Source organism: Heterodontus francisci, chromosome 32 (genome assembly GCF_036365525.1).
Source record: "Heterodontus francisci isolate sHetFra1 chromosome 32, sHetFra1.hap1, whole genome shotgun sequence".
Lineage (NCBI taxonomy): Eukaryota > Metazoa > Chordata > Chondrichthyes > Heterodontiformes > Heterodontidae > Heterodontus > Heterodontus francisci.
The window spans coordinates 22,432,679-22,459,307 of record NC_090402.1 but is presented as its reverse complement, the minus strand read 5'-3'; the positions used below and the strand labels follow the sequence as shown (position 1 = coordinate 22,459,307).

The 26,629-nt window shown below is 39.8% G+C and overlaps 1 protein-coding gene across 6 annotated transcripts in view; it reads left to right on the top strand.

Annotated features, from left to right (window-relative positions):
- Positions 1-26,629, top strand: part of pbx3b (pre-B-cell leukemia homeobox 3b) — a 266,799-nt gene that overhangs the window by 13,432 nt on the left and 226,738 nt on the right. Inside the window, exon 2 of one of the 6 annotated variants that reach the window (XM_068012461.1) lies at positions 752-798. The exons of the other annotated variants lie outside the window; for them this stretch is intronic. Coding sequence (XP_067868562.1) covers positions 753-798 — 46 coding nt within the window. The 5' untranslated portion in view covers position 752. The remainder of the gene's footprint in view (positions 1-751; positions 799-26,629) is intronic. 6 annotated transcript variants of the gene reach the window in all.

Sequence of the window (26,629 nt, the reverse complement as noted above, 5' to 3'; positions counted from 1 at the left end):
ATTTTGCATTAAGAACTGCTTTCTTTCTTTGGAGTGCACTTTTTGAAATTCTACAATGATCATAGCCTTGTCTACTGTAAGAAATCAAAATAATTCTGAAATCATTTAATATTAGAATTTTCACAATATTTGTAACCAAATAAAGCAAAATATGATTTGTCACTCTGTTTTAGTGACATTTTAGAGTAGAATCTGACAGCTGATGTTTTGCTGACACTGAATATTTTGTTCACTTCAGACTCTCATTTCAGGCCTACTTCTGTCACCATGATTGATTTATTTCATTGTGGACAATGGGCTTCACAACCTGATTTCCACCACCCCCCCGCCCCCCACCTCACCCCGCCCACTCCTTTTTTTTCCTTTTTCTCTTTTCCTGAAATGCCGATAGCTGGAACAGCCTTGACTTCATAAAAAAGCATCTTCTAAGGTCACTGTTTTGGGAACCATTACAGCGATGCAGATTTGCAAATCAGAGATTATATCTTCAGGCATTGCTGTCAAGTGTTATTCAAATAACACCAGCCTTACATTTGAATAACGGCAGACATTTTGAATTAATTAATCAGAGGAGATAGTCCAGGGCTTTTCTCATTAGTCTTCAGGTCAGGCTAGAAAAGATATATGTGTTGGTGATGATATCCTTGTCTTTAATCATGATTTATGAAGATTTAGGATTGTGTGTGATTTGTCAAAGGTTCTGGGAAAAGGCTTGTGCATATTTCATTATCTAATCTCTGATTGATTTCAGGATGCTAAAAGATATACAAATGCTGTTCAGATGTGTGAGAAGCACTGGTAGGCACTGCATCCCAGGACTTTTACTCTGTTATCTCTTATGACTCTCAGAAAAAGCTGTAAACTTTTATTGCCTGCAGTTACATAGCCATATTTTAATTATTGCAGAAACCATTCACTCATTTTGTCTTCTAAACAAAAGTCATGTATACGATAACCACAGAAATTCTTCCAAGCTTTCTGTATCCATACTTTTGTGGGAAAAAATCTTTAAAAGAATCTGATGCTTTCTTGTGTTTTTTTTTCAGTGCTGAAGTAGTAAAATGTTATTGGATTGATTTACTTTGCTAACTAGTATTTTAACATTGTTTTTTAAAAAAGACATTTTTAAGACTACCCGGTGAAGTCAGTGAAGACAAAGCGTTTAAAGTTACAGTACACTTAAGAGCAGAACCAAAAGTTAATAATTCAACCATGCCTCTTTCAGGACTTTTTGTTTATGCTTTGGTGCCAGCTTTTATTAAAGTAGCATTAAAAGAAAATTGTAAATCTCCATTTGTGCTCTAGACGTCTATACAGGAAATGGCTGTCTCTCGTAACAAAGTCTATCGTTAAAAAACAAAATAGCAAGATTATTATGTAGGCCTGAAAGTTGGATTGATGGTTTTTGAGTTATGTTTCCCTACTTCTAGTAGTTAAACAATTGAGCTTTATTAAAAGGTATCATACTATCTTTACTTACTAAAAGTTGGCTTCAGAGAAACAGAGTACAATGGCTTAATACTACTGCACTTGAGACGATGCATAAACGTAGTCTTTTGCAGCAGTGAAGATTCTTTCTTGAGAGAAATAAATGAAACTCACAAGTTTTATGAATACAAGTAAGTTATAAAAGAAAATCCAGCAGGTAAAGGCAGCAGTGTGACCTTAACAGACAGGTAATATGTTTATTAGGAGCCATAGATTTTTAATGCATACATGGAGGTCATTCAGTTAATTGTGTCTGTCCACTGGAGCAATCCCATTTCCCTGCCCTATCCCTGTATTCTGTATATTCCATGGACATTCCAGAACAAGGCTTGTTCTTATCTGTTTGCACTTTCTAACATGCACTAACTGTGAAACTTTTTTCTATCTTTTTCTTGATGTCACAAGATTTCAGTACAGTTTTCTGAATGTTGTCCATTGCATACATATAGCATGGAAAATATGATCAAAAGGTAAAAGCCCATAAAAGAGAATGTATTTTGCTTTTTTAAAGAATCCTTCTGTGGGTTGAAAACAGGTATCTAATCTCATGATGGTTGTGAACCTTTATAGTTTATGGCAGTATCTGAATCCCTTGATGAAATTACAGAATTGTAACTTGCTTCCTGACATCCATGATTCTCCATAAATTTAAGTACAGTGAAGTAGTGTGTCACTGGTCAGTGAGCTTACACTGTGAGAATTAAAATAGAGATTAAAGAAGAATTTTCTTGATGGCTCAGTGAGTTAAATGCACCATATGATGTGGTGCTGAGCAATATACATCTGTAAGAACCCAGGTTTGACTGAATATAAATCACCTCAGAATCATGTGTGTGTGTCGACTGATATAAGAAAAGTTGGTTATTGCTTGTAAAGCTCAGTATCAAACATAAAATTTGGTTTTCATTTAAATACTGATAACAATGCAATTGCTATTTTTTTTAATGTGCTAGCAGATCTCCCTTGGTGCTTATAGTGAGTATGAGGAAGTGTTTTAGAATAGGGATGTTTATCCCATGGAGATAATAACATCAGGACTGATGATTTGCATAAAATCAGTGACTGAATAAATCACATTCCATTTGTACTAAAACAAAAGCAACATACTGTAGATGCTGGTAACAGAAAATGCTGGAAATACTCAGCAGGTCAGCCAGGATGATATCAACCTGAAACATTAATTCTTTCTCCATGTTTCTCTCTCCATAGATGCTGCCTGATCAGCTGAATATTTCCAACATTTTCTGTCTTTATTACATTTGTACTAAATTCTGTTGTGGAATTTTAAACTATGCTTTGGGGATTAAATTCTGCCCATTATTTTGTGAAAATCATAAATGCATAGTCTTTACTAAATACTAGTCAATCTTCCATGGTATTGAAGATGGGAAGTCAAGATCCAAATATGGTTATCAGGTAAAGCAGCGTTAGAGGCCATAATTGAAACTGAGTGCATGACACAAGAACACAACAAATAGGAGCAGAAGTAGACCATATGGCCCATCGAGCCTGCTCCACCATTCAATACGATCATGGCTGATCTTGGGCTTCAATTCCACTTTCCTGTCCGCTCCCCATATCCCTTGATTCCCTGCTAGACCAAAAATCTATCTATCCTGCCTTAAATGTATTCAACGGTGGAGCATCCACAACCCTCTGGGGTACAGAATTCCAAAGATTCACAATATTTTGAGTGTAGTAATTTCTCCTCACCTCAGTGCTGAATGATCGGCCCCTTATCCTGAGACTGTGCCCCCGCGTTCTAGATTCCCCGACCAGCAGAAACAATCTCTCAGCTTCTACCCTATGAAGCCCTTTCAGAATCTTGTATGTCTCAATTAGATCGTCTCTCGTTCTTCTAAATTCCAGAGAATATAGGCCCAATTTACTCAGTCTCCCATCATGGGACAACCCTCTCATCCCAGGGACCAATTTAGTAAATCTATGCTGCACTGCCTCCAGTGCAAGTATATCCTTTCTTAAATGTGGAGACCACAGTATTCCAGGTGCAGTTTCACCAAAGCCCTGTACAATTTTACTAAGGCTTCTTTATTCTTGTACTCCAATCTCCTTGCAATAAAGGCCAACGTGTCATTTGCCTTCCGAATAGCCTGCTGCACCTGCATGTTAACTTTCTGCATTCCTTGTCTCTCTGAACATCAACAGTTACCAGTTTCACACCTTTTTAAAAAAAAAATTCTGCTTTCCTACTTTTACAACCAAAGTGAACAACTTCACATTTCCCTACTTTATACTCCATTTGCCGTCTTGTTGCCCACTTACTTAACCTGTCTATATCTCTGCAGCCTCTCTATGTCCTCTTCGCAGCTTACCTTTCCACCGACCTTTGTATCATCAGCAAGCTTAGATCCATTACTCTCTCTCTCTTCATCCAAGTCATTAATATAGAGTGTAAATAGCTGAGGCCCCAGCACTGATCCTTGCGGCACCCCACTATTCACTACCTGCCAACTTGAAAATGCCCCATTTATGCCCACTCTCTGTTTCCTGTCTGTTAACCAATCCTCTATCCACGCTAATATATTACCGTCAACACCATGAGCCCTTATCTTGCCTACTAATCTTTTATGTGGCACCTTATCGAATGCCTTTTGTAAATTCAGTTGTACTACATCTACTGGTTTCCCTTTATCTACCCTACTAGTTAGATCCTCAAAGAACTCTAATAAATTTGTCAAACAGGATCTTCCTTTAGTAAAACTATGCTGACTTTTTCTAATCAGACTATGCTTTTCCAAGTGCAATGTTAAGACTTCTTTTATAATTATTAATTTAACAATAATTCCCAACGACTGATGTTAGGCAAACTGGCCTGTAGTTCCTTGTTTTCTCTCTACCTCCTTTCTTGAAAACTGGTGTAACATTTTCCAACTTCCAATCTGACGGGACCATTCTTGAATCTAAGGAATTCTGGAAAATCATAGCTAGCGCATCCACTATCTCTGCAGTTATCTCTTTTAGAACTCTAGGGTATAGGCCATCTGGTCCCGGGAACTTTTCAGATTTTAGTTCCTCAAGTTTCTCCAATACTTTTTCTCGGCTGATATCAATTTCCTCACTCTTTTTAGCCCCTAGGTTACTGCCTATTTCTGGTATGGAACTGTGTCTTCTACTGTGAATCAGTCACAAAATATTTGTTCAATGCCTCTGCTATTTTCTCATTCCCCATGATGATTTCTCCTGTCTCTGCCTCGAAGGGACCAATGTCTACTTTAGCTACTCTTTTCCTTTTTATGTACTTATAAAAGCTCTTACAATCTGTTTTTATATTGCTGGCTAGTTTACTCTCATTCTATTTTTTCCCTTTTTATCTAATTTGGCCCCCATTTTATAATTTCCATTATAAATTCCTATGTCCATATTTAAAATGGAAACTTTCTATGTAAGCTTCTCCTGTAGTGGTTACATCTTCGTGCCAAGGCTGTGCAGTGCTCCCTCTGGAGTGAGTTATAAATACAGTGTGACAGATTTACGCAGGCATTTTCCAGATTCAAAATAGACATTGGAATTTACAATTAAGTTAAAAATGTGTGCAGTTGTAAGAATTTATGATTGCATAATAGATTTTATTTCTAATATATTTTACCTAACAGCAGAGACCCGCAAAGCTTTCGCAGTGAAATTAATATCTTTATTGCAACAGTACTTCTTTAAATCCCCATCCCATGCCATTCCATCCTCCCCATGCCATCCCTCTCAAGTCATATAACCATCTCATTCCTTTTCAACCAACTCATATCAACCTCATCTCATCCTCCATTTGACCTGGCCCATGCCATTTCATCCCCATCCCCTATTCCACACCTTCCAGGCAATCCCAGCCCCCCTCTCATGCTGACGCACCCCTCCTATGTGGTCTCCCCCCCCCCCCCCCCCGAGCTATTGTAGTAGAACCCAGTAATCAAGGTGGGGGAGTGCAAGAGCTGGGGAGCCAGTAAGGGAAGCCTGGGGGTGGGGGGACGGCTGAGGGCCAGTAAGTGAGGCCAGGGAGCAGCAAGAGCTGGGGACTGGAGCCTTGTATCTGTGGCCAAAATTTGCAAACTCATCTTCTACCTGACCAACATTAGAGTAGCATTCTGGGCTCCCCTTACCTATGCCATTTTATACTTTATATGCCTCTGAGGTTCACTGCTTCATCTTTACTCTTAAGGTGTCAGCCCAGTAATCAAGACCAGGGAGCAGCGAGAACTGGGAGTCAGTGACCAAGATGCTGCGCCAAGCTCCACCCACCAGATCAAACCATCGATTAAGCAGAAAATGCAGAGAGACAGAATCTCTATTATTATCATAGATTTGGTTTCTATGCCATATTTTAAAAGCAAAGAAGACACAACCAATTGCCATGCAAGATGTACCTGTGGGAGGTAGATATCTTGTGTTTGGTAGTATTGCAGAAGGTGAGTGAACCTTAGCTCCTTTAGGGATGGTTCTGTGCTTTGGTAGCAATGGGCATAGTACTGGGGGGTGGTCCTGGGTTTGAACAGACTTGGGGTAGGAGCCCTGTAGGCTGTGTTACGACCGTGGCTTTTCATAGGTCACAACATATATTTACATTTTTTCCAACTTACCGATATGGTCAATCATAGACTCTATTTTTATCCCAGAATATAACACACCAGCCAGGTTTCTTTATAATAAACTGATAAATTTGGTGTTTATTAAACAAGTCTTAAATAGTAATGAAGCAAAGCATAAACTTACAGGTCGAAATATAAAACTTCCTTTGTTACCTTAGCCCCTCTCACACAACAATCAACATCCTAGGGGCTACCATTGACCAAAAACTGAACTGGAGTAGCCAAATAAATACCTTGGCTACAAGAGCAGGTCAGGGGCTAGGAATCCTGCAGTGAGTAACTCACCTCCTAACTCCCCAAAGCCTGTCCACCATCTACAAGGCACAAGTCAGGAGTGTGATGGAATACTGTCCACTTGCCTGGATGGGTGCAGCTGCAACAACACTCAAGAAGCTCGAAACCTTCCAGGACAGAGCAGCCCGCTTGATTGGTACTCCATCCACAAATATTCACTCCCTGCAACACCGATGCACAGTGGTAGCAGTGTGTACCATCTACAAGATGCACTGCAGCAATGCACCAAGGCTCCTTAAACAGCACTTTCCAAACCCACGACCTCCACCAACTAGGGCAGCAAATGCATGGGAACACCACCACCTGAAAGTTCCCCTCCAAGTCACACACCATCCTGATTTGGAACTATATTGTCGTTCCTTCACTGTCGCTGGGTCAAAAACCTGGAGCTCTCTTCCTAACAGCACTGTGGGTGTACCTACCTCACATGGACTGCAGCGGTTCAAGAAGGCATCTCACCACCATCTTCTCCAGGGCAATTGGGGATAGGCAGTAAATGCTGGCCGAGCCAGCGACGTCCACATCCCATGAATGAATAAAAAAAAACACACACCAGTTAACTGGAAAATAAAGGGATTTTTGGTTTTAGAGCTCTATTACAGACAAAGAAAACACTTCGGCTGAATACTTGTTCATTCTTGAAAACACAGCAAATGAGATGTGTTCCAAAACTGGCATACAGTCTGGCTGTGAGTGCATGTAGATGGGTTACTGGGATCTTTTAAAACAGATATTTCAGGCGGCGTTGTGAATTAACTTAACAGGCTTTTTTTCAAAGACAGGAGACTAGATGAGTTGACAAAGTGGACTTCTCAGGGTCTTTTAGAGAGGTGCTGGAAAGCTGAGCTGGGTTGTGGTCTTCTCCTTGGATGTTCTCTCCTTGGACGTTCTCTCCCATTTTATATAGTTCAACCCCAACTCAAAACAATTCAAAAGCAAAACTAACAACAGGAGCTCAACCTTTTGACCTCCATCAATCTTGATGTCACTCCTTTGTAAACAACTTCTCCAGGTGTCCAAAGTTCTTTGTTGTTTATGGAGCTAAAGTCAAGTGGTTTCCCAGAAAGGCTTGTTTTGCTCACAGTGACCTAACATAGAAACATAGAAAATAGGAGCAGGAGTAGGCCATTCGGCCCTTCGAGCCTGCTCTGCCATTCATTATGATCATGGCTGATCATCCAACACAGTACCCTGTTCCTGCTTTCCCCCCATATCCTTTGATCCCTTTCACCCTAAGAGCTATATTTAACTCCTTCTTGAAAACATACAATGTTTTGGCCTCAACTGCTTTCTGTGGTAGTGAATTCCACAGGCTCACCACTCTCTGGATGAAGAAATTTCTCCTCATCTCAGTCCTGAAAGGTTTATCTGTATCGTTAGACTATGACTCCTGGTTCTGGACTCCCTCACCATCGGAACATCCTTCCTGCATCTACCCTGTCAAGTCCTGATAGAATTTTCTAGGTTTCTGAGAGATCTCCCCTCACTCTTCTGAACTCCAGCGAATGTAATCCTAACCGACTCAATCTCTCCTCATATGTCAGTCCCGCCATCCCAGGAATCAGACTGGTAAACCTTTGCTGCACTCCCTCTATAGCAAGAACATCCTCCCTCTGATAAGGAGATCAAAACTGCACACAATATTCCAGGTGTGGCCTCCCCTTAGGACTGTTTTTCAAAGTCAAGTGGCCTTTACATGACCCCCTTTGAAAACTCCAAATTTTAACATTTCTTCAATCTTTCAAAAATGCATCCTCAAAAATATATTTAACAAAACACAGAAGCCCTTTTGTAACAGTTGGCACCATTGCAGTGGCATTTTGGGATTTCTTGACCTTTTTGGTTTGATATGACTATGGAGGGGGTACCTGATTTTTGGAAGAACTGTGGAAGGGGAACTTGAGATTTAGTAGGGATATGTGTGATTTGAGGTTTGGTTCACCGAGTAAAGGAAGGGGGTGGGTGGGGGAACAACATGAGCATGACAGCACTTGATTGGTATGGAAGATGTCAGGATAAGCTGCATTGATTTGTAAGGGATTAATGCAAATGTTGTATTTGGTGTTTTGTGATTGGTTCCTGGATGTCTCTCTTTGTCTGTCTGTCTTTCTCTCTCTCTCTCTCTCTCTCTCTGTGTGTCTTGTAACTGTTATTAATTAGAATGTTTAAATTTTATATCTAGTATCAAAACACTGGTGATAGTTAGATTTTTCCTATTTGATTTCAAAGTTTAACTTGAGCCAAAAACATTAACTTCAAACATAGGTTTTTGGGAGAAACTGAGGTCTTCAAGTAAAAAACTATAATAAAGATTCAAATGACACAAAGTCAATTTAGCAGACAAATTTATTTACATTATCATAAAATAAGTTTTTTTTTGTATTAACTTTTTTACATCGTTAATTTGGATATTGGAAGTTTTGATTACTGATGAAATAGCATGATTGTAGACAAAAATATTAAGTGGTACAATTGGTTCATGAACAAAGTGCGATGGTAAAGTATTGACATGTTGACATAGGGTTTTCCGTTCTAAAAATGTGACACCTGAAGTAGGAGTAAGAAGTATGGTAGTCAGAAGATTTAATCCATGATGTATTTAAAAACCTTGTCTCTGTGCACTTCCTTCTCCACCACTTGACTTCCTGTTGTCACATGTGTGTGACACTTTTTGTCATCTTTTTCATTATAAGTTCCAATGTCCCCAATTATAATGGAAAACAGCTGTGTAAACTCATTCTGAGGCACAAATTGAACACTGCGTTTCCACAATTCTTTCAACATCTTTTCTATAATTTTTTCTCATCTACCATTTTCCCCTCAGCAAGTCCAAAATATGGGTATTACCAAAATAAAAGAATTAAAACTTAGAGTTCATAGTAACACAACCACATTTATCCATTTGTCCTTTGTATATTTTAATGCCTTCATTAAAGGTCTTTCTCAAAGCCTTGGTCTTGGAATTGATATTTTTGCCTCGAGTTGTGACTGAGTTAAATTTGGATTGTCCTTTATAGGACATCCATATAGGAAATATGCCCTTTAATCTTCCACAATGCATCAGCACTGTTCAGTCAGCTGAACTGAGGAGTATTTTTGTCTTTAGCCTCTAGCAATTTCTGCTCAAATATTTCAAAATTATTTGAAGTAAAGCTAACATAAGTTTCATAGGACTGTGTCTGCAAGCATGTGTACTTGCATATGTATGTATGAGAGGGAAAATTGATTTCTGATTGTTCATCTGTTGCAGCTTTGTGCTTTAAACTTTACAAAGTGAAAGAAAGATAGACTGGGTTTCAGGAGTGAGAGAGTCTGAGGTCAAAGAGTTGCTGTGAGGAGAAGTGTGGCTTTCTTCATTTGATATTAGTTCACTTCTCAAAAACACCAATTAAGTTTTTAAATTTAGTTAATTATCTTATCTGTGTTTTGTTGATAGTTAGAAAAGGTCAATGCTAATTTATTGTACCTGAGAAACAGAGATTCTTAACGACGCGGTGGAGAGAAAGACAGACCGACAAACCGTAAGGTGGACAACCAGTTTCTTGATTAATTTTATTTATTTAAAAAGAAATAAGTTGAATTTTGAAAGCAAGTAAATCAGAAGGTCAGAGGGAGACTGGTGGATGGTAAAAGGGCGTTGCCACCTGTGGTGTATGAGGGGAGGATAAAGGGATTAAATGGGTTGCTGAAAGGGGTAATGATGGCAGCGAGGGGGTGGGTGGAGCATATGGCTATGGAAGATAATGGGAAAGGAACCACCGACTGCCATGTTTCCCCCACAGATGCAGCCTGCATTTCCCCATCACACTGCTATATCACAAACCGCATGCAACTCGAGGGAAAAGAAAAAAAACTGAGAAGCAGAAAAAAAGTTAAATGGGATAGAAATATAGAAACAGATTGTAAGAGCTTCTACACGTATGTAAAAAGAAAGAGAGTAGTGAAAGAAAACTTGGGTTCCATAGAGGCTGAGAAATTATAATGGGGAATAAGGAAATGGCAGAGACGTTGTGCAAATATTTTGTGTCAGTCTTCAGAGTAGAAGAATCAAAACGGATATCAGAAATAGTGTGGAAACCAAGGGTCTAATGAGAGTGAGGATCTTAAATAATTAATACTAGTGTTAGGACCAGGTGAGAAAGGTGTCTAGGGGTCCCTCTCAGCCTTCAACTGGTCTTACCGTAACAGGGTATAATTTTAAACACCGTGTTTTTAGTTCCCCCTTGGTGAATCCTTGTTCACTGCTTTCCAATTATAAGGCAAAGAAACCAGCACAAACAGGTTTTCTTAGGTTTAAAGAAGGTAAATTAAAGAAGGTTATTGTAGGTAGATCTTTTTGTTAGGCCCAATATTCTTCTTTAGGAGACTTTTCTCTCTTGGGGTTCATGTGTCTTCAGTGGATTCAGAGGCTTGTGAGAAAGAGATGGGAGCAGATAGGAGAGATCGTCTCAGTCCAGGAGTAAACATTCTGCTGAAACTCTGTGGCTAGTTCAAAAAACCCTGGAACAGCCAGTTAGTCATCTGGTGACCATCTGGTCCAACCAGTCCTGGCCCCTGTGGATTGCATTACCCCAGCAGGCTCTGGAATGCGCTTCCCCACCCGTTCACTGTCTGGTGGTCAACATTCGTTGTGGGTTAAATTGGATAAGGGAAGTAACCTCTCTTCTCCCTGGTATGCAAATGTCCTCCATCCAAGTCTGGCAGCCCTTGTAACAGGCCTTCTCTTCTTCCCAGCAACAATTTGAAATTTAATGTCCAAATGGCAAAATTAATATGCCTCATTCTTGGCAGGTGGGGGCCCAGCATGACACTAGTAAAGAAAAAGTACTGGAGAAATTAGGGGGACTGAAAGCTGGCAGATCCCCAGGACCTGATGACTTACATCCAAAGGTTCTAAGAGACGTGGCTGCAGAGATAGTGGATGCACTGCTTGTGATCTTCCAAAATTTCCTAAATTCTGGAATGGTCCCAGTAGATTGGAAGATAGCAAATATAAGACCACTATTCAGGAAAGGAGGGAGACTGACGTCAATTGTTGGGAAAATGTTGAAATCCATTATTTAGGAAGTGGTAACAAAGTACTTAAAAATCATTGTATGATTAGGCAGAGTCAACATGGTTTTATGAAAGGGCCATTGTGTTTGATGAAGCTATTAAATTTTTTTTTGAGGATGTAACTTGCAGGGTACATGAAGGGGAACCTGTGGATGTCGTATATTTGGATTTTCAAAAGGCATTCAGTAAGGTGCCACACAAAATGTTTTTGCACAGGATAAAGGCTCAAGGAATTGGGAGTCATACATTAGCATGGATAGAGGATTGGTTACAGGATAGAAAACAGAGTAGGAATGAACAAATCATTTTCAGGTTGCCAGGCTGTTACAAGTGGGGTACTGCAGGATCAGTCTTGGGAACTCCACTATTTACAGTCTATATGAATGACTTAGATGAAGGGATCGAGTGTAATGTATTCAAGTTTGCCAACGATACACAGCTAGGTGGGAAAGTAAGCTGTGAGGAGAACACAGTCTGCAAAGGGATAGAAACTGGTTAAGTGATTGGGCAAGAAGGTAGTAGAATATAATGTGGGGAAATGTTAGGTTATTCACTTTGGTAGGAAGAATAGAAAAACAGAATATTTTTTAAATAGTGAGAAACTATTAAATGTTGGTGTTCAGAAGGATTTGGCTGTTCTTGTACGAGAAATGCAGAAAGTTAACGTGCAGGTACAGCAAGCAATTAGGAAGGCAAATGGTATGTTGGCCTTTATTGCAAGGGGATTGGAATACAAGAGTAAGGAAGTCCTGCTGCAATTGTACAGGACTTTGGTGAGACTACATCTGGAGTACTGTGTACAGTTTTGGTCTTCATTTCTGAGGAAAGATATGTTTGTCTTAGTGGGGGTGCAATGAAAGTTCACTAGATAAATTCTTGGGATGAGAGGGTTGTCCTACGAGGAGAGATTATGTAGAATGGGCCTATACTCTGGAGTTTAGAAGAATGAAAGGTGTTCTCATTGAAACATATAAGATTCTGTGAGGGCTTGACAGGGTAGATGCTAAGAGCTTGTTTCGCTAGTCTGGAGAGTCTAGAACTTGGAGCATCGTTTTAGGTTGAGGTGATGGCCATTCCAAACTGAGATGAGAAAATTCTTCAAGAGGGTTGTGAATCTTTGGAATTTTCTACCCCAGAGGATTGTGGAGATTCAGTTGTTGAGTATATGCAAGACAGATCAATACATTTTTGGACAGCAAATCAACAAATATGGGGATAAGGTGAGGGGGTGGAATTGAAGTAGAAGATCAGCTATCACCTTATTGAATGGTGGAGCAGGCTCAAGGGACCGTATAGCCTATTCCTGATCTTATTTCTTAAGTTTTTATGGAAGTGATGGAAATGCAGATGTGGTGGGTGGGTGGGGGGTGGAGGTGGGGGCGGTAGAGACAGAGAGAGCAACAGCAATATGGCGATAGTAGAGACTGATTTAAAAAATCATATTCTCTGTTATACCATGTGCAACACTGGGGAGATCAACTAAATGTATTATTAAAACTCTTGTGTGCCATATGTACTTAACAGCTCTCTACTGGCTTTAGTTCTAAGAAATTAAATGGTTAGGCAAAATGGAAAGAGATGGGTCTCTTTTTATATATCTATTAGTGAATTTACTGTGAAAGTGCTCATTGTGACTCAGGAGTGTTTGATCCCATTTTCCCCCTATCATTCCTGACTTCTGTTAAACTATGATCCCTACGTCTTCTTGACAAGATCTCTAGTACGTTTTCTTCTTTGTCATGTTTACATCATTATTACACTATGTCCTCTGAGTCAGCCGAGCTCTCAATGCTTTGTCTTAGCATCCTCTCCGTATAGCCCCTATCTACCCCATGTCTTAGTGGCTTACCCCACTCAACACTCTGTGACTCTGTTCGACGACTATCTCTTACTGTCCTCCCTCTCTTCCAATATCCATTGTTAGCTTTCGTCTGCCTGTCCATATTCTGTACCAATCTTTTCACTTGCCTGTCTCCCCCTCTGCTCTTCCAGTTGTCATCCCTGAAGATCAGGTAACAAAGGCAGCTTACGAACTGTCCAGGCTTGAGCTGATGAAATCTAGCATTGAAACAGGCTTCTTTGCTCTGTAACACAATGACTTACAAAATATTACTGTAACTTTCCTGTGTTTTAACTGCAAATAAATACTAATAGATAATGTAGGCACACATTAATGTAACTGGTTTTTCATTGTCAACTTTAAATCCCAAACAGACCAAATAGAGGTTTGGTCTTATGAAAACTTCATCATCTTGCATTGGATGACCGTCTAACTTGCTGTTTTAGAATTTTTCAAAATTTGCATACGGTATCTTGGCATTTTAAAGGCAATAAAGTGCTTTATTTCTGAAGTATTTCAGGATGATGTGAACAGGCTGGTGAAATGGACAGAAGTATGCCAGATGAAGTTCAATGCAGAGGAGTGTGAAGTGATGCACTTTGGGAGGACTAATATGGGAAGACAGTATACTAATAAATGCCATGAATTTGAAAAATGTAGATGAGTGGAGACACCTTGGTATCCGTATACATAAATCCTTAAAGGTGGCATGGAAAGTTGATAAGGTGGTTACAAAAGCATATGAGTTACTTGGGTTTCTAAATAGAGGCAGAGAATATAAAAGCAAAGATATCAAGTTAAAACTTTATAAATCACTGGTTAGGCCTCAGCTGGAGTATTGTGGACAATGCTGGGCACCACCCTTCAGGAAAGATGTAAAGGCCTTAGAAAGAGTACAGAGGAGGTTTACCAGGATGTTACCAGGGATGAGGGACGACAATTATGAGGAGTGGCTGGAAAAGTTAGGACTGTTCTCCTTGAAACAGAGAAGGTTAAGAGATGACCCTGATAGAGGATTCCAACATGTTAAGGGGGTTTGACAGAGTGCATAGAGAAAGGCAGTTTCCTTTGGTGAGTTGGTCAATAACCAGAGGTCATAGATTTGAAGTCATTGACAAAAGATCGAGAGGGAAGATGAGGAGAAATGTTTTTACTCAAGAGTTGTCACGATCTGGAATATTGTATCTAAATGGTGGTAGAAGCTGATTGGATAAATAATTTTAAAAGGGATTTGGACAGGCAGTTGAGAATTAACAACTTACAGGGTTTCGGACAAAAAGTGGGGTGTGGGACAAAGTATGACTGTCCTTTCAAAGTGAGTGGCAGCCTTCTGTACTGTAAGTTTCTATGATACTTGCAAAACATGAATTTGTTTGAAAATTGAGTAGCCCAGTAATGGGTTTGCAGTCCACTCTAGGAGAGAATTGGGGGTCTAAATTATCCCCTAACCTACATTGCATTGTATAAAAACTGATAAACTACTGTGAAAGAAAGCCCTTGGAATACTGCATCTGTCACATGATGCTGTCCTCAGAACATGTACAATGCACAACTGTGCTGTGTGCCCACCTTTTAAGCATAAGGAAAGAAAATGGTCATTTTCATGTGATTTTTTACAACAAATCACAAGGATAGAATTGAGGATGGTAATTCCTGAGAATCTCTAGTTCATGCCTTATTGCTAATACTGTCTTATTCTGTGTGCATATAATACACTCGATAAATGAGTGGATTCTGAATTTGAATTCCTGCCTTGACATACATTCTGGCATTATTGCTGTCATTGTATGAGTTTCACTAATTCCGCTTCAACTAGGACACAGTTCTTCTCCGAATTTGGGGCGCTAATTGTGTGTTTAATTGTATGCTGATGCTGGGTATTAACTAGGGATTCACTTGTGCTTCTATAAAAATAGGAACAGACTGAAACTGTAGTAGTTGGGTTAGGAGGTGCATGTTTTGTAATGTGTATCTCTAAATAAAAGCTTATAAAAGTGTATAAAGGTTGGCTCCAGTTCTATCCTTCATTACTGGGCTTTCTGGAAGAGAACGTGGGGGACTTTGTACTTAAATGACAGTTCTGTGACATTTTGGAAATCGCTGAGTGGAATGTCTACACCAATAATTCCTTTTGTTACAAGAGTGCTTCTGTTTTTTGTAAAATATGTTTTAAGGTTTTATAGTTGAATTCTGGACATTGATTCATCTGGAAGCTTGAAGAGATGCTGGAACTTTGTGTGTTTTTTTAAGGAAGGTCACCAGAAGGTTTTTGGACTGAGCTTAAAAACAAACAATTACTGGAAGGCAGCAGATAATTACCCAGCAGGGTTTTTTTTGACTTGTGGAGATGTTTGCAAAGAAGCGATAGGTCGAGATTTATAGAGGTCAGGAGGCTTGACTTCTGGAATGTTTTTGGTTTCACTTTGAATTGTTACACACAGTTGATTTTTGCCTGTTTTGGAAACCCAGCTCATATGTCTTTCTCTCCCTTTGAAAGAAACCCTACGTGTCCAGTGTGTCAGTCTCTTTCCTCCTGCATATCGAATGTGTGGGAACTGAAACCTCTGTTGCTGCATTTCTGCTGTAAGGCCTGTCTGAAGCCTCTGTAGCTGCATTTCTTGGAAAGCCTCCCCAAACTGATCTTCAACATTGCCTGGAAAGAACTGTTCTAGGAAGATCCCAGTGACAACAATCTATACGCATTTGGCACACCAAACTAAAACAAAGTACATCTTTCCATATCTTCCCTTTCTTCTTCAAGAATGAGCAAGTATTTAACCCAAGTGTGTTTTTTTTTTGGTTTTTTGTAATAGAGCTCTAAAACGCAAATCTCTTTATTTTTCTGGTTAACTGGTGTATGTGAGTGTATGAGGGGCTAAGGTAAAAAGAGAACATTTATATTTTGATCTGTGTATTTATGCTTTACTCATTACTAGTTAAGACTTGTTTTATAATAAACTGATAATTTTGTTGTTTACTAAAGAAGTCTACTTGGTGTGTTTTATTCTGGGATAAAAATAGAGTCTATGATTGACCATATCGGTAAGTGGAAAAAAATTCAAATATATGATGTGACCCGTGGAGAAGTGGGACTAGAATAAACAGTGCACTCCTCCCACCTCGGTCGTAACACTGTAGAAAAATGGACAAGCATAAGAGAACTTTGTAACCTGGATTATCCTATCCTCCAAGCTTACAGTGTAACTGAAAGCAGTGTGAGAAAGGGAGAAAATAATTCATGGTTCAGTCATTCCTCCCTCCGCCCCCCCCCACCCCGCCCTCTTCGCAAAGAATATTTTAGTGATCATCAGGATAAGGGATATAAATTGAGTCAGAGTCATTTATGGCACAGAAGGAGGCCCATCGAGTCCATGCTGGCTCTCCATAGAGCAATCCAGTCAGTCCCACTCCCCCACTTGATCCATGTAACCCTGCAAGTTTATTTCCTTCAAGTGGCCATCCAGTTTCCTTTTGAAATCATTTACTGTCTCCGCTTCCACCACACTCGTGGGCAGCGCGTTCCAGGTCATTGCCACACGCTGCGTAAAAAGAAAAAGTGCTTCCTCATATTCCCTTTGCAATTCTTGCCCAAAATCTTCAATTTGTGTCCCCCTAGTCCTTGTGCCATCAGTTAATGGGAATAGTCTTTCCTTGTTTAACTTAGCTATGCTTGTCATAATCTTGTACACCTCTTAAATTTGCCGTCCCCCCCCCCCCCCTCCCCACCTAGTCTCCTTTGCTCGAAGAAGAACAGCCCAGCTTTTCCAACCTAATCTTGGAATAAAATCCCCCATGCCTGGAACCATTCTGGTAAATCTCATCTGCATCCTGTCAAGGACCCTCGCATCCTTCCTAAAGCGTGATCTGGACGCAGTACTCCAGTTGAGGCCTAACCAGAACTTTATAAAGGTTCAGCATAACTTCCCTACTTTTGTACTCAATGCCTCTATTTATGAAGCCCAAGATGCCAAGTGTCAGCATTAAGCACTCCCAGGTCATTTTTCGCATGGTCAGGAAGAATTGCTCTGGGAACTGCATGTAGTGAGTTTGTAAATATATTCATGAAGATTTGCTCTAATCACTTAAAAAGAATGTGTTGGCATTTTATCCAGAAATGCCAACCAGAGGAAATCTTTTTGAGTGTTTTTATGATAATGCTAAACTGAAAGGGAAAATACCTTCTTCAATGTGTCTTAGCCCCAGCTTCAGAAGTGCACCATACTGCATCAGTGGGAGATTTCCATTTCTTGTGCTGAGACCATCTTGGATATCGAGAGATACATGCTTCTCCAATTATTAGGCTTTTCCAACTTGCCATATGTTCTCTCGGCTGCCAGGGGCACATTGTTGGAATCTGAGATGAGGATATGGCAGAATGTGGTTTTAAATCCTTGTAACCTTTGAAATTAATGCCCTATCTCAAATTATGCTTTCTCTAAAGTCCTGAAATGCATGTTGCCTTATCTTCATGCTCGCCTCTAGTCACTGTTTGAGACCTTCCTATCTGGTGTATGCCCTGTTTATTAGCACAGAGATAGCTCTGGTCATTAATTGTCACTAATGACTTCCAGGACTGTGAATGCAAATAATGTCCCTCCTTATCCATCTTGACTTCTTGGATGCATTTGACATTATTGTTCATTCTGTACTCCAACGTCTTTCTTTGGCAGTTAACTTTAGTGGCACTTAGCATGGAGAACTATGTACATTTTGGTTTCTTTACCTAAGGAAGGACATACTGGCCCTAGAGGGAATACAACGAAGATTCAGTAGACTGTTTCCTGGGATGAGGGGATTTTCTTATGAGTAGACTAGGCCTACATTCCCTTGAGTTTAGAAGAATGAGAAGTGATCTAATTGAAACATATAAAATTCTTAAGGGGTTTGACAGGGTAGATGTTTCCTCTGGCTGGGGAATCTAGAACACAGGGGTCACAACCTCAAAATAAGGCGTAGGCCATCTAGGATAAAAAAAAAATTTACTCAAAGGGTTTTGACTCTGGAATTCTGTATTCCAGAGAGCTGTGGATGCTCAGTCGTTTAGAGTATATTCAAGACTGAGGTTGATAGATTTTTAGGTACTGAGGGAATTGAAGGATATGGGGATAGTGTGGGAAGGTGGAGTTGAGATAGAAGAAGATCAACTGTGATCTTCTTGAATGGTGGAGGCGGCATGATGGGCCAAATGGCCTACTCCAGCTCTTATTTCTTATGTTCTTATCTCCTGATTTCATTCATACTTCTCCCACAACTGTCCTGCATGGTTTCCTTATTGCAACTTTACAACTTTCAAACTTTTCTTTTCACCTGCAGTTTCCAGTAATTTCATTCCACTTGATCTTCCATCTTGTGGGGTGTACTCATACTTTTCCTCATTTCTACGGAGCATTCTGAGATTCTTTCTGATGGTATATAATTGCAACTTCTCGTCGATACTGTTGGTGAGTAGGAATGGAAGTCTTAGCTGAGAACTTAACTCAATATCAGGACCAGTTTCTCAAGTACTGATTCCGCGCTTCTAATAATAAAACGTGAAAGGAGCAGGATCAATCTTGGAAAAATTCACCTGTTCTGCTGGTCTTTCGTCCCTGACTCCATCTCATTTTATTGGGGTTCAGGGCGTTTCTCAAGTCTTGTCCTTGCTGCACCTCCCCCACTCTATTATTGCTTGCTTATTTCCCTCTGATTATAATCTCCGACAGGCATGATGTCTAATTATCTACACTAAATATTTTATTCCCTTATGTTGACTGATCTATTAGAGGCCTGAAAAAGATATCCAAGACCTTAGTTTAAAGTCAATGACCTGCAATCCTGATAAGAATTACCCATGTTAATTTCTGATGGATAGGCCTTTTAAGGTTCTCTTCAGTTTACATTCTCACCATAGTACCATTTAACATAGACAATTTTTTAATATTACTGATGATTGGGTTAATATTTTGCAGATGTTTGTTGTAATCTACTGTGATTTTGTTCGTTATTCATATTATTCCTTCATTTCTTTTCCTTGTCCACTGTAGTTACTGCTCTGCAATTCAAAATTCCAAAAGTAAAAAAAAGCCTGTGCATGAACATGTGCAGTTTTTTATGGTATATTAAGACTATAGAATTTACCCTATAAGATAAATGGGATGGATTCCACAGTACTAGGACCATTCTTGAAGTGTTTTTGCAATATAATTACTGAGAGAGTAATGTTTCCGTTTTAGTGCCAACATGTGCCCAAATTTTGTGCAGCTTAGTGTTGTGGCCCTGACCCATTAAGAACTTGGTTGAGATAGCCAGATTTGATTTTTCTTGGGACTCTGATAACTAGCAAAAGATGAAGACTTTCATCCCATTGGATTAAAGCTGAGGTCACATAGGTGAATGGAAGATGTGCTTGCACATTATATAACTTGGACCCCGTGAGTTTATTTTTAAATACATTTTGGGAAAATTTTGTAACCATCATTTTCTTACTTACCAACTATTGCGATGTAGTGATAAGTGTCCTGTCCAACCCTAAAGTGAGGCCATTAATTCATTGGCTGTTTTGGGTTGTTTAGAAGCTATGACTCAACATCAATCTTTGAAGACCTTCTCAAATTCAACCTAGTATGTAAAATATATATCGAAGTTACTAGCTTTTTTTAAAAAAAATGGCAAAGGTAAGAACATGAAGTTCGGACATAGCAGCCAGGATCTAGTTTTGGACCTACAACATCACTGCTGACTTATCTGATTTATTGGTTGCCAGTTGAAACTACAAGTCTTTAAGTGTCAAGACATGCAAATAAAATGAATCACCTCAATGTTGGTTGGACATTCTGATACCAAGCTCTTCACTGATATTGTCTTGACAGCTGCAGATTTAAAATTGTCTTTTCCCTCGGTCCTTGTGCATTTACTTGCTGGGAGGGAGGGAGGGATGGAACTATTCTATTTTAAGAAGAAAAGTTATCGTTTGGAAAACTCCTTGTTTTTTAAATTCCCTTGTGTTTAAAAGGATGTAGCCTGGAGAATGCTTAGCTAACTCTGCAGTTGTACAACATTATACATGCTCCAAAACAACACAGAACCTCTGTAGATTTTTCTTCACTTCCTTGAATTTTCTCCCTCCTCTCAGTGTGGATTGTCATTATCAGCTCTTTGATTAAAATGGTTGGGCTAGTAAACAGCTTCTTTCTTGGTGGTTAAAGTTGCAGATATTTAAGATAGCATAGGCGGACCAGTGCAGTGAGTGGGAAGAACATGGGGAAAAAGTAGTCAGAGGTATCAAAAGTAGGTTTAAGCATATTGCCTGGAAATTGAGAGAGGGCTGCATTCTCCGGTGTTACCTTTTCAAATTTATGATTAGTTGCCAATGAAAAAAGTACAATATAATTTACATTGAAATGATAAGTTAAATGTAATATACAAGGTATAAAATCTACAGAACAACAAAGTCCTGTGTGATGTGGATCAGCTGTAGCTAGTTTAATTGACAGTACTCCGAGGTCAAGTCCAAAAAACACACTGTCTTCAGAGACGGTCAGTTAAGAAGAGCTGATAAGGGAGGTAGACACCGAGAAATAGCACGATCTCCATAAAGTAGTAGTACTGGCCAGGTTCACTTGAATCATTGGTTCAAAAAGTTTCATTTAGTCCACAAACCAATATTGTGTGGAGTATTTTATTATCTTTGTCACGAGGAGTGTAATGGAATTAACTTTCAAGTAAGATGAGATGTACTATAAGTGTTACTTTGTTCACTTGTTTGGTTATAAAATAAACCCGGACATTAATACTTTAGTAATTAACACATTAATGAGATGATTCTAAGCATATATCAATCAGTTTGCCTTTTGGAAGATTAGAGAAGCGTACATGACAGCAAGTGCGAGATTACAGTATCCAGTTCACATAACAATGGGTGTGATTGTTACAGTCCCTGAGCTACTCTATCAAAGGGCTAGTTATGGGATAATATAGATAAACTGCTGATTGTAAAGGCTTTGGGAATTGCTTCAAAGAAAGATCGGTGATACTGAACCTAAGCGAATGACTAGTACAGACTTGAGACTTGTGACATCTGGTTATTTCTGTTCTTAGGAAGAGATGGAGAGTTCACAATCAGAATTTTGGGACAAATGATTGGGAAGTTAATTGTGCTGATCAAGTGATATTGGACTGATCGACAATGAGGACTGTTTTTGGGGTAAACCAAGTTGATGGGGGAGACATAGTCTAAATTATAATCTGTTGTAGACCTCCTGAGCAGAATAGGATGATGACTACATATTAAATAATGGGACAAGAAGGGTATATCGAGACAGGATTCTTGTCAGGATGGGTGCCTTCAAACAACCTTCAAATAAACTAGCAATTACTCAACGGAAGTTGGGGAACAAGATTGGTTCAAAAAGCAATGTGTTAGGGACCTCATTAGGGGTAATGCTCAACTGGACCTAGTTTTTTTTTACAGTTGAGGAGGCTAGCATCCATAAATGGTGGAACCTCTGCAGAACTAATGATTATAATATCATTAAAATTTCAAGATTATCTTGCAATTGGAACCATTAAATATCAGGACAAAACAGAATTGATTGTAAAAAGGAAACTTCAGTGGTGTGAGGGCAAACGAAAAAAAAATTACCTGGGAGATATTACTGAAAGCTCAGTCGATGAAAAATGGAATACCTTTCAAATGCAAAGGTTAGATATACAAGTTTATGACTAAGAAAAACAAGCATTATCTAAAGCTTTCTTCAAAATGGATGAATAGGCCAATTAAAGTGGAAAGAGGAAAGAAAAGCTAACACAAAGATAACAGGAATAAAGGAGGGAGACAACACATGGAGGAATATAGGAAACTGCTAAAACAGGTTAAGAAGGATGTTAAAGGTATAAGGGGATGTGTGTTGCTAAAGACGTGAAGCACAATACTAAAAACTAATCTTATATCAAAATAGTACTGAGTGTTTAGAGAGGATTAGAACTTTAACAAAGCAAAAGTAGCAACAGAGAAGGAAACACTTGAAATTTATATTGTCTAGAAGTATTTACTAGATCTTTTGGGCCTCCTTATCTCGAGAGACAATGGATACGCGCCTGGAGGTGGTCAGTGGTTTGTGAAGCAGCGCCTGGAGTGGCTATAAAGGCCAATTCTGGAGTGACAGGCTCTTCCACAGGTGCTGCAGAGAAATTTGTTTGTTGGGGCTGTTGCACAGTTGGCTCTCCCCTTGCGCCTCTGTCTTTTTTCCTGCCAACTACTAAGTCTCTTCGACTCGCCACAATTTAGCCCTGTCTTTATGGCTGCCCGCCAGCTCTGGCGAATGCTGGCAACTGACTCCCACGACTTGTGATCAATGTCACACGATTTCATGTCGCGTTTGCAGACGTCTTTATAACGGAGACATGGACGGCCGGTGGGTCTGATACCAGTGGCGAGCTCACTGTACAATGTGTCTTTGGGGATCCTGCCATCTTCCATGCGGCTCACATGGCCAAGCCATCTCAAGCGCCGCTGACTCAGTAGTGTGTATAAGCTGGGGATGTTGGCCGCTTCAAGGACTTCTGTGTTGGAGATATAGTCCTGCCACCTGATGCCAAGTATTCTCCGAAGGCAGCGAAGATGGAATGAATTGAGACGTCGCTCTTGGCTGGCATACGTTGTCCAGGCCTCGCTGCCGTAGAGCAAGGTACTGAGGACACAGGCCTGATACACTCGGACTTTTGTGTTCCGTGTCAGTGCGCCATTTTCCCACACTCTCTTGGCCAGTCTGGACATAGCAGTGGAAGCCTTACCCATGCGCTTGTTGATTTCTGCATCTAGAGACAGGTTACTGGTGATAGTTGAGCCTAGGTAGGTGAACTCTTGAACCACTTCCAGTGCGTGGTCGCCAATATTGATGGATGGAGCATTTCTGACATCCTGCCCCATGATGTTCGTTTTCTTGAGGCTGATGGTTAGGCCAAATTCATTGCAGGCAGACGCAAAACTGTCGATGAGACTCTGCAGGCATTCTTCAGTGTGAGATGTTAAAGCAGCATCGTCAGCAAAGAGGAGTTCTCTGATGAGGACTTTCCGTACTTTGGACTTCGCTCTTAGACGGGCAAGGTTGAACAACCTGCCCCCTGATCTTGTGTGGAGGAAAATTCCTTCTTCAGAGGATTTGAACGCATGTGAAAGCAGCAGGGATAGAAGTTTGTTAACATGCTATCTGTTTCTGTTGTGTGTCCAATATCCTAAAGGATTTTGAAGTCAGCATGGCAGAGGAACTTGACATTTTAGCAGATTCAACCCTGAAACAGGTGGCATAGATCCTGGCTATAAAATTGAAGCGTAAATACACCTGTCATTTTTTTCATGAGCAGTGCCATGGAACATCAATAAGTATTTACAAAGCCTGACAAATCTGACCAAAGCAACCATAGGTTGTTCTTTGGATATTCACAGCTGGTCTTCCTCCAACGAGATTGGAATAGGAGTTCTGGTTGAGACCTTCAGTGTAGCACTGGCATGAATGGCTGCCCAATAATTACATTTCAGAAATTCAGTGAGTCAGTGAGATATTTATACTAATACACACTACATTTGGAAGTGATGAGCAGAAGCACAATCTTTAGCTTATGGACGTCCTGTTTGCAGGACACTGCAGAACTTTGGTTCTCTGTGCTGTGCTACATTGATGGGTATTGTGATTTTTTTTCCCAGATAACATTTTTTTATTTCGGCCTTACTGCTGGGGAGGGGTGGAGTGTAGAGGCCAGGTTTTTCATTAGGGAAGGTCAAAGAGTGAGCCAGCATGAGTAAATCTTGCATATCTCCTAGTGGCTGGTTGGAGAGTTAAATTGAAATGTGTATAATGCAAACATAGGGGAATAAAAGGCAGAGGAAATATAAAAAGAAATTGAGAACCACAGTCATTCAGGTAGAACTGAACAAAGCCTGCTTGTTTTTACAGTGAATTGTATTGTGTATACATGCATATCTCTATAATAACAGAAAATTAATGAAAATGAAAAAATGTTTCTTTCCATTTTCTGCTCTCTTTCTCTCTCCCTTCTTGAACATAGCGAGGTAGATTTTTGCCTGGGCCCATCATGATCACAATGACTGTGGCGTCAGAGAGCATTCTTGCATGTCTTGGGTCTGCTCATCCTAAACTAATTTCAACAAGGGGCCCTTCAACAAGTGCAATGCTACTGATTTCTACCCCAGGGGCTCATACTAGAATACACCTCAATAGCCACTGGCAGCTTTGACTGGTCCTTTTTACCACCTGGTGTTTAGAGGTGCGCCCTTTCAGGGGGGGCTCTGGTTAGTGAACAAGAGTGGGAATTACATAGAACATATAGCACAGAAACAAGCAATTCATCCCAACCAGGAATTGTAGCTAATTTACCTCAGGGCAACATTACTGGCCAGTTGGAGTGCCCATGCTTCTCTTCACTCCAGTTGAGATCAGCGTTAGTAATCCAGAACTACGATTGAACCAAGTGATCCTCATTTGTGGTCTGTATAGCAGAATATGACAGTATGTAGTGAATCAAACAATGAATAGATTAAAGTAAATAAACCTTATTACTTGGATAAGTGTGCACATGTAGCTTAACACCTAATCAGAACTCCTCAGTTGTGTTGCAGAAGTAACCTAAATTCTAATTTTTTAAATAGTAAGTCAGGTTGAATGGTGAGTTAGCAGCTTGTACACAGGGCTGGGTGGCAGGTTTGCAGATGGGATTTCTGTGTAAGAACTTCCAGATCTTGTACTTCCAGTAGGAAGAGGCAATGAATGAAAGCAATATATTCCTTGGAAGGGAAGGTGGAATAATCGAAGGATGGTTCAGTGTGCACAGTTTTTCCACATAGCTGGCCTGAGAGAGGCATTTTGCTGAAACTTTGTGAGGTCATCTGACCACCTGTTGGCTTTGAAATAGTGTCAGATGTATTTAAAGGTGGTGCTCTATTCATGGAGTTCACGTGACCTGTGTAACCACTGTTCGAAATGTAATGTGTTTTCTTTTTTTTTCTCTGCACTGAGCTGCATTTTACAAATTTCAAATATTTTATGCACTAGTTTGTAGATGAAACATGAAGGTTCTGTATTTTAAAAGGTAAAATTACAAACACATTTTTAAACATATAATTTTGTAAGTTTATATAGTGGAGCAATTAAACATTGCATTTTACATTGGCCATTCCGGAGAATAGATTAATGTATTGTAAAATAGGATATGAAGGCAATATTGTATTTGAGAGACATGCCTTGTTTTGGCGTTTTGACACGAGTAAACTCAATGTCCTTTCCTGATGGAAACCCATCGTACTGCTGGATTTTAGCAGTTGTCAGCATGCCATGGTTAGGGAGACATAGTCATACTGCAACATCTGTGGAACACACACAGAAAAAAAATCATTAAAATGTGTCAGTGTTCTAACTCCCAACCTGTGGCATCTGGCAGCACAAAAGTATTGCAGAACTTGTTGGCACCTTAGTGTAAAGCGTCTAGGATGCTGGTATTGTGACAGCACGTCAAAATAAATTGCTGTCAACAGGCCAAAACACAACTGCAGCGATTTTGCCTGACGTGAAGGCTTAGACAGGCTGTCTTGACAAGTTGTGGTGGTGCACCTGCAAATGATTGGCTACAGAGATAAGAATCTGATTTATTTGATCTAAGAGAGAAGAAAGAACTTGTAATTTAGGCCATTTGATCATATACAGTGTGATCACATAAATGGCCTCCATTGTACACTAAACACATTGTTGCATCTGTAAGGCTGGTGCAGACTAATAACCAATTGTAAATTTTAAATACATGCAGGATATTTGATCATAACTGGACCACTAAAATTAAGTCTAGCCCACTGGGGGGAAAATAAAGGATATTGAACTGGTCAACAAAGAGTTTCTCGTGCTAATTTTCAGTCCTGTCATTGGACAGTTTTGAGCTGCCTGAATTGCTTTTACTAAGTTTATACATAAATCTCCGCGTCTGTTTTCTGTTATGTACAACTCATTCCAGACATTGTGTGGTCTTGTAAAAGAAAATTGGTTATTAGCCTGCACCAGCCTTGCTGATCCAAAATGTGTTCAGTGTACTTGGAGTAACTCTAGGTTGAACTTCATTGGTATGTGGGGGAAAAAATGTGGTGCTTCATGATTGGAGAATGCAAAGTGTGCAGCAGATTGGATATTTCTTCAGCATTTAAACAGAGCAAAATAGCAATGTGCGATAAAGTTTTGGGTAGCTGTCTGGATTCTGAAAGAGGGTTCATTTTTGAAATCGCTATCCATTCTCGGCCGTATTGTTATTTTATCCCTTAAAGGCAGTTAATGAGAAATAGAGCCTCATTATGATTTTAAGGATGAGAGAGGAAGGC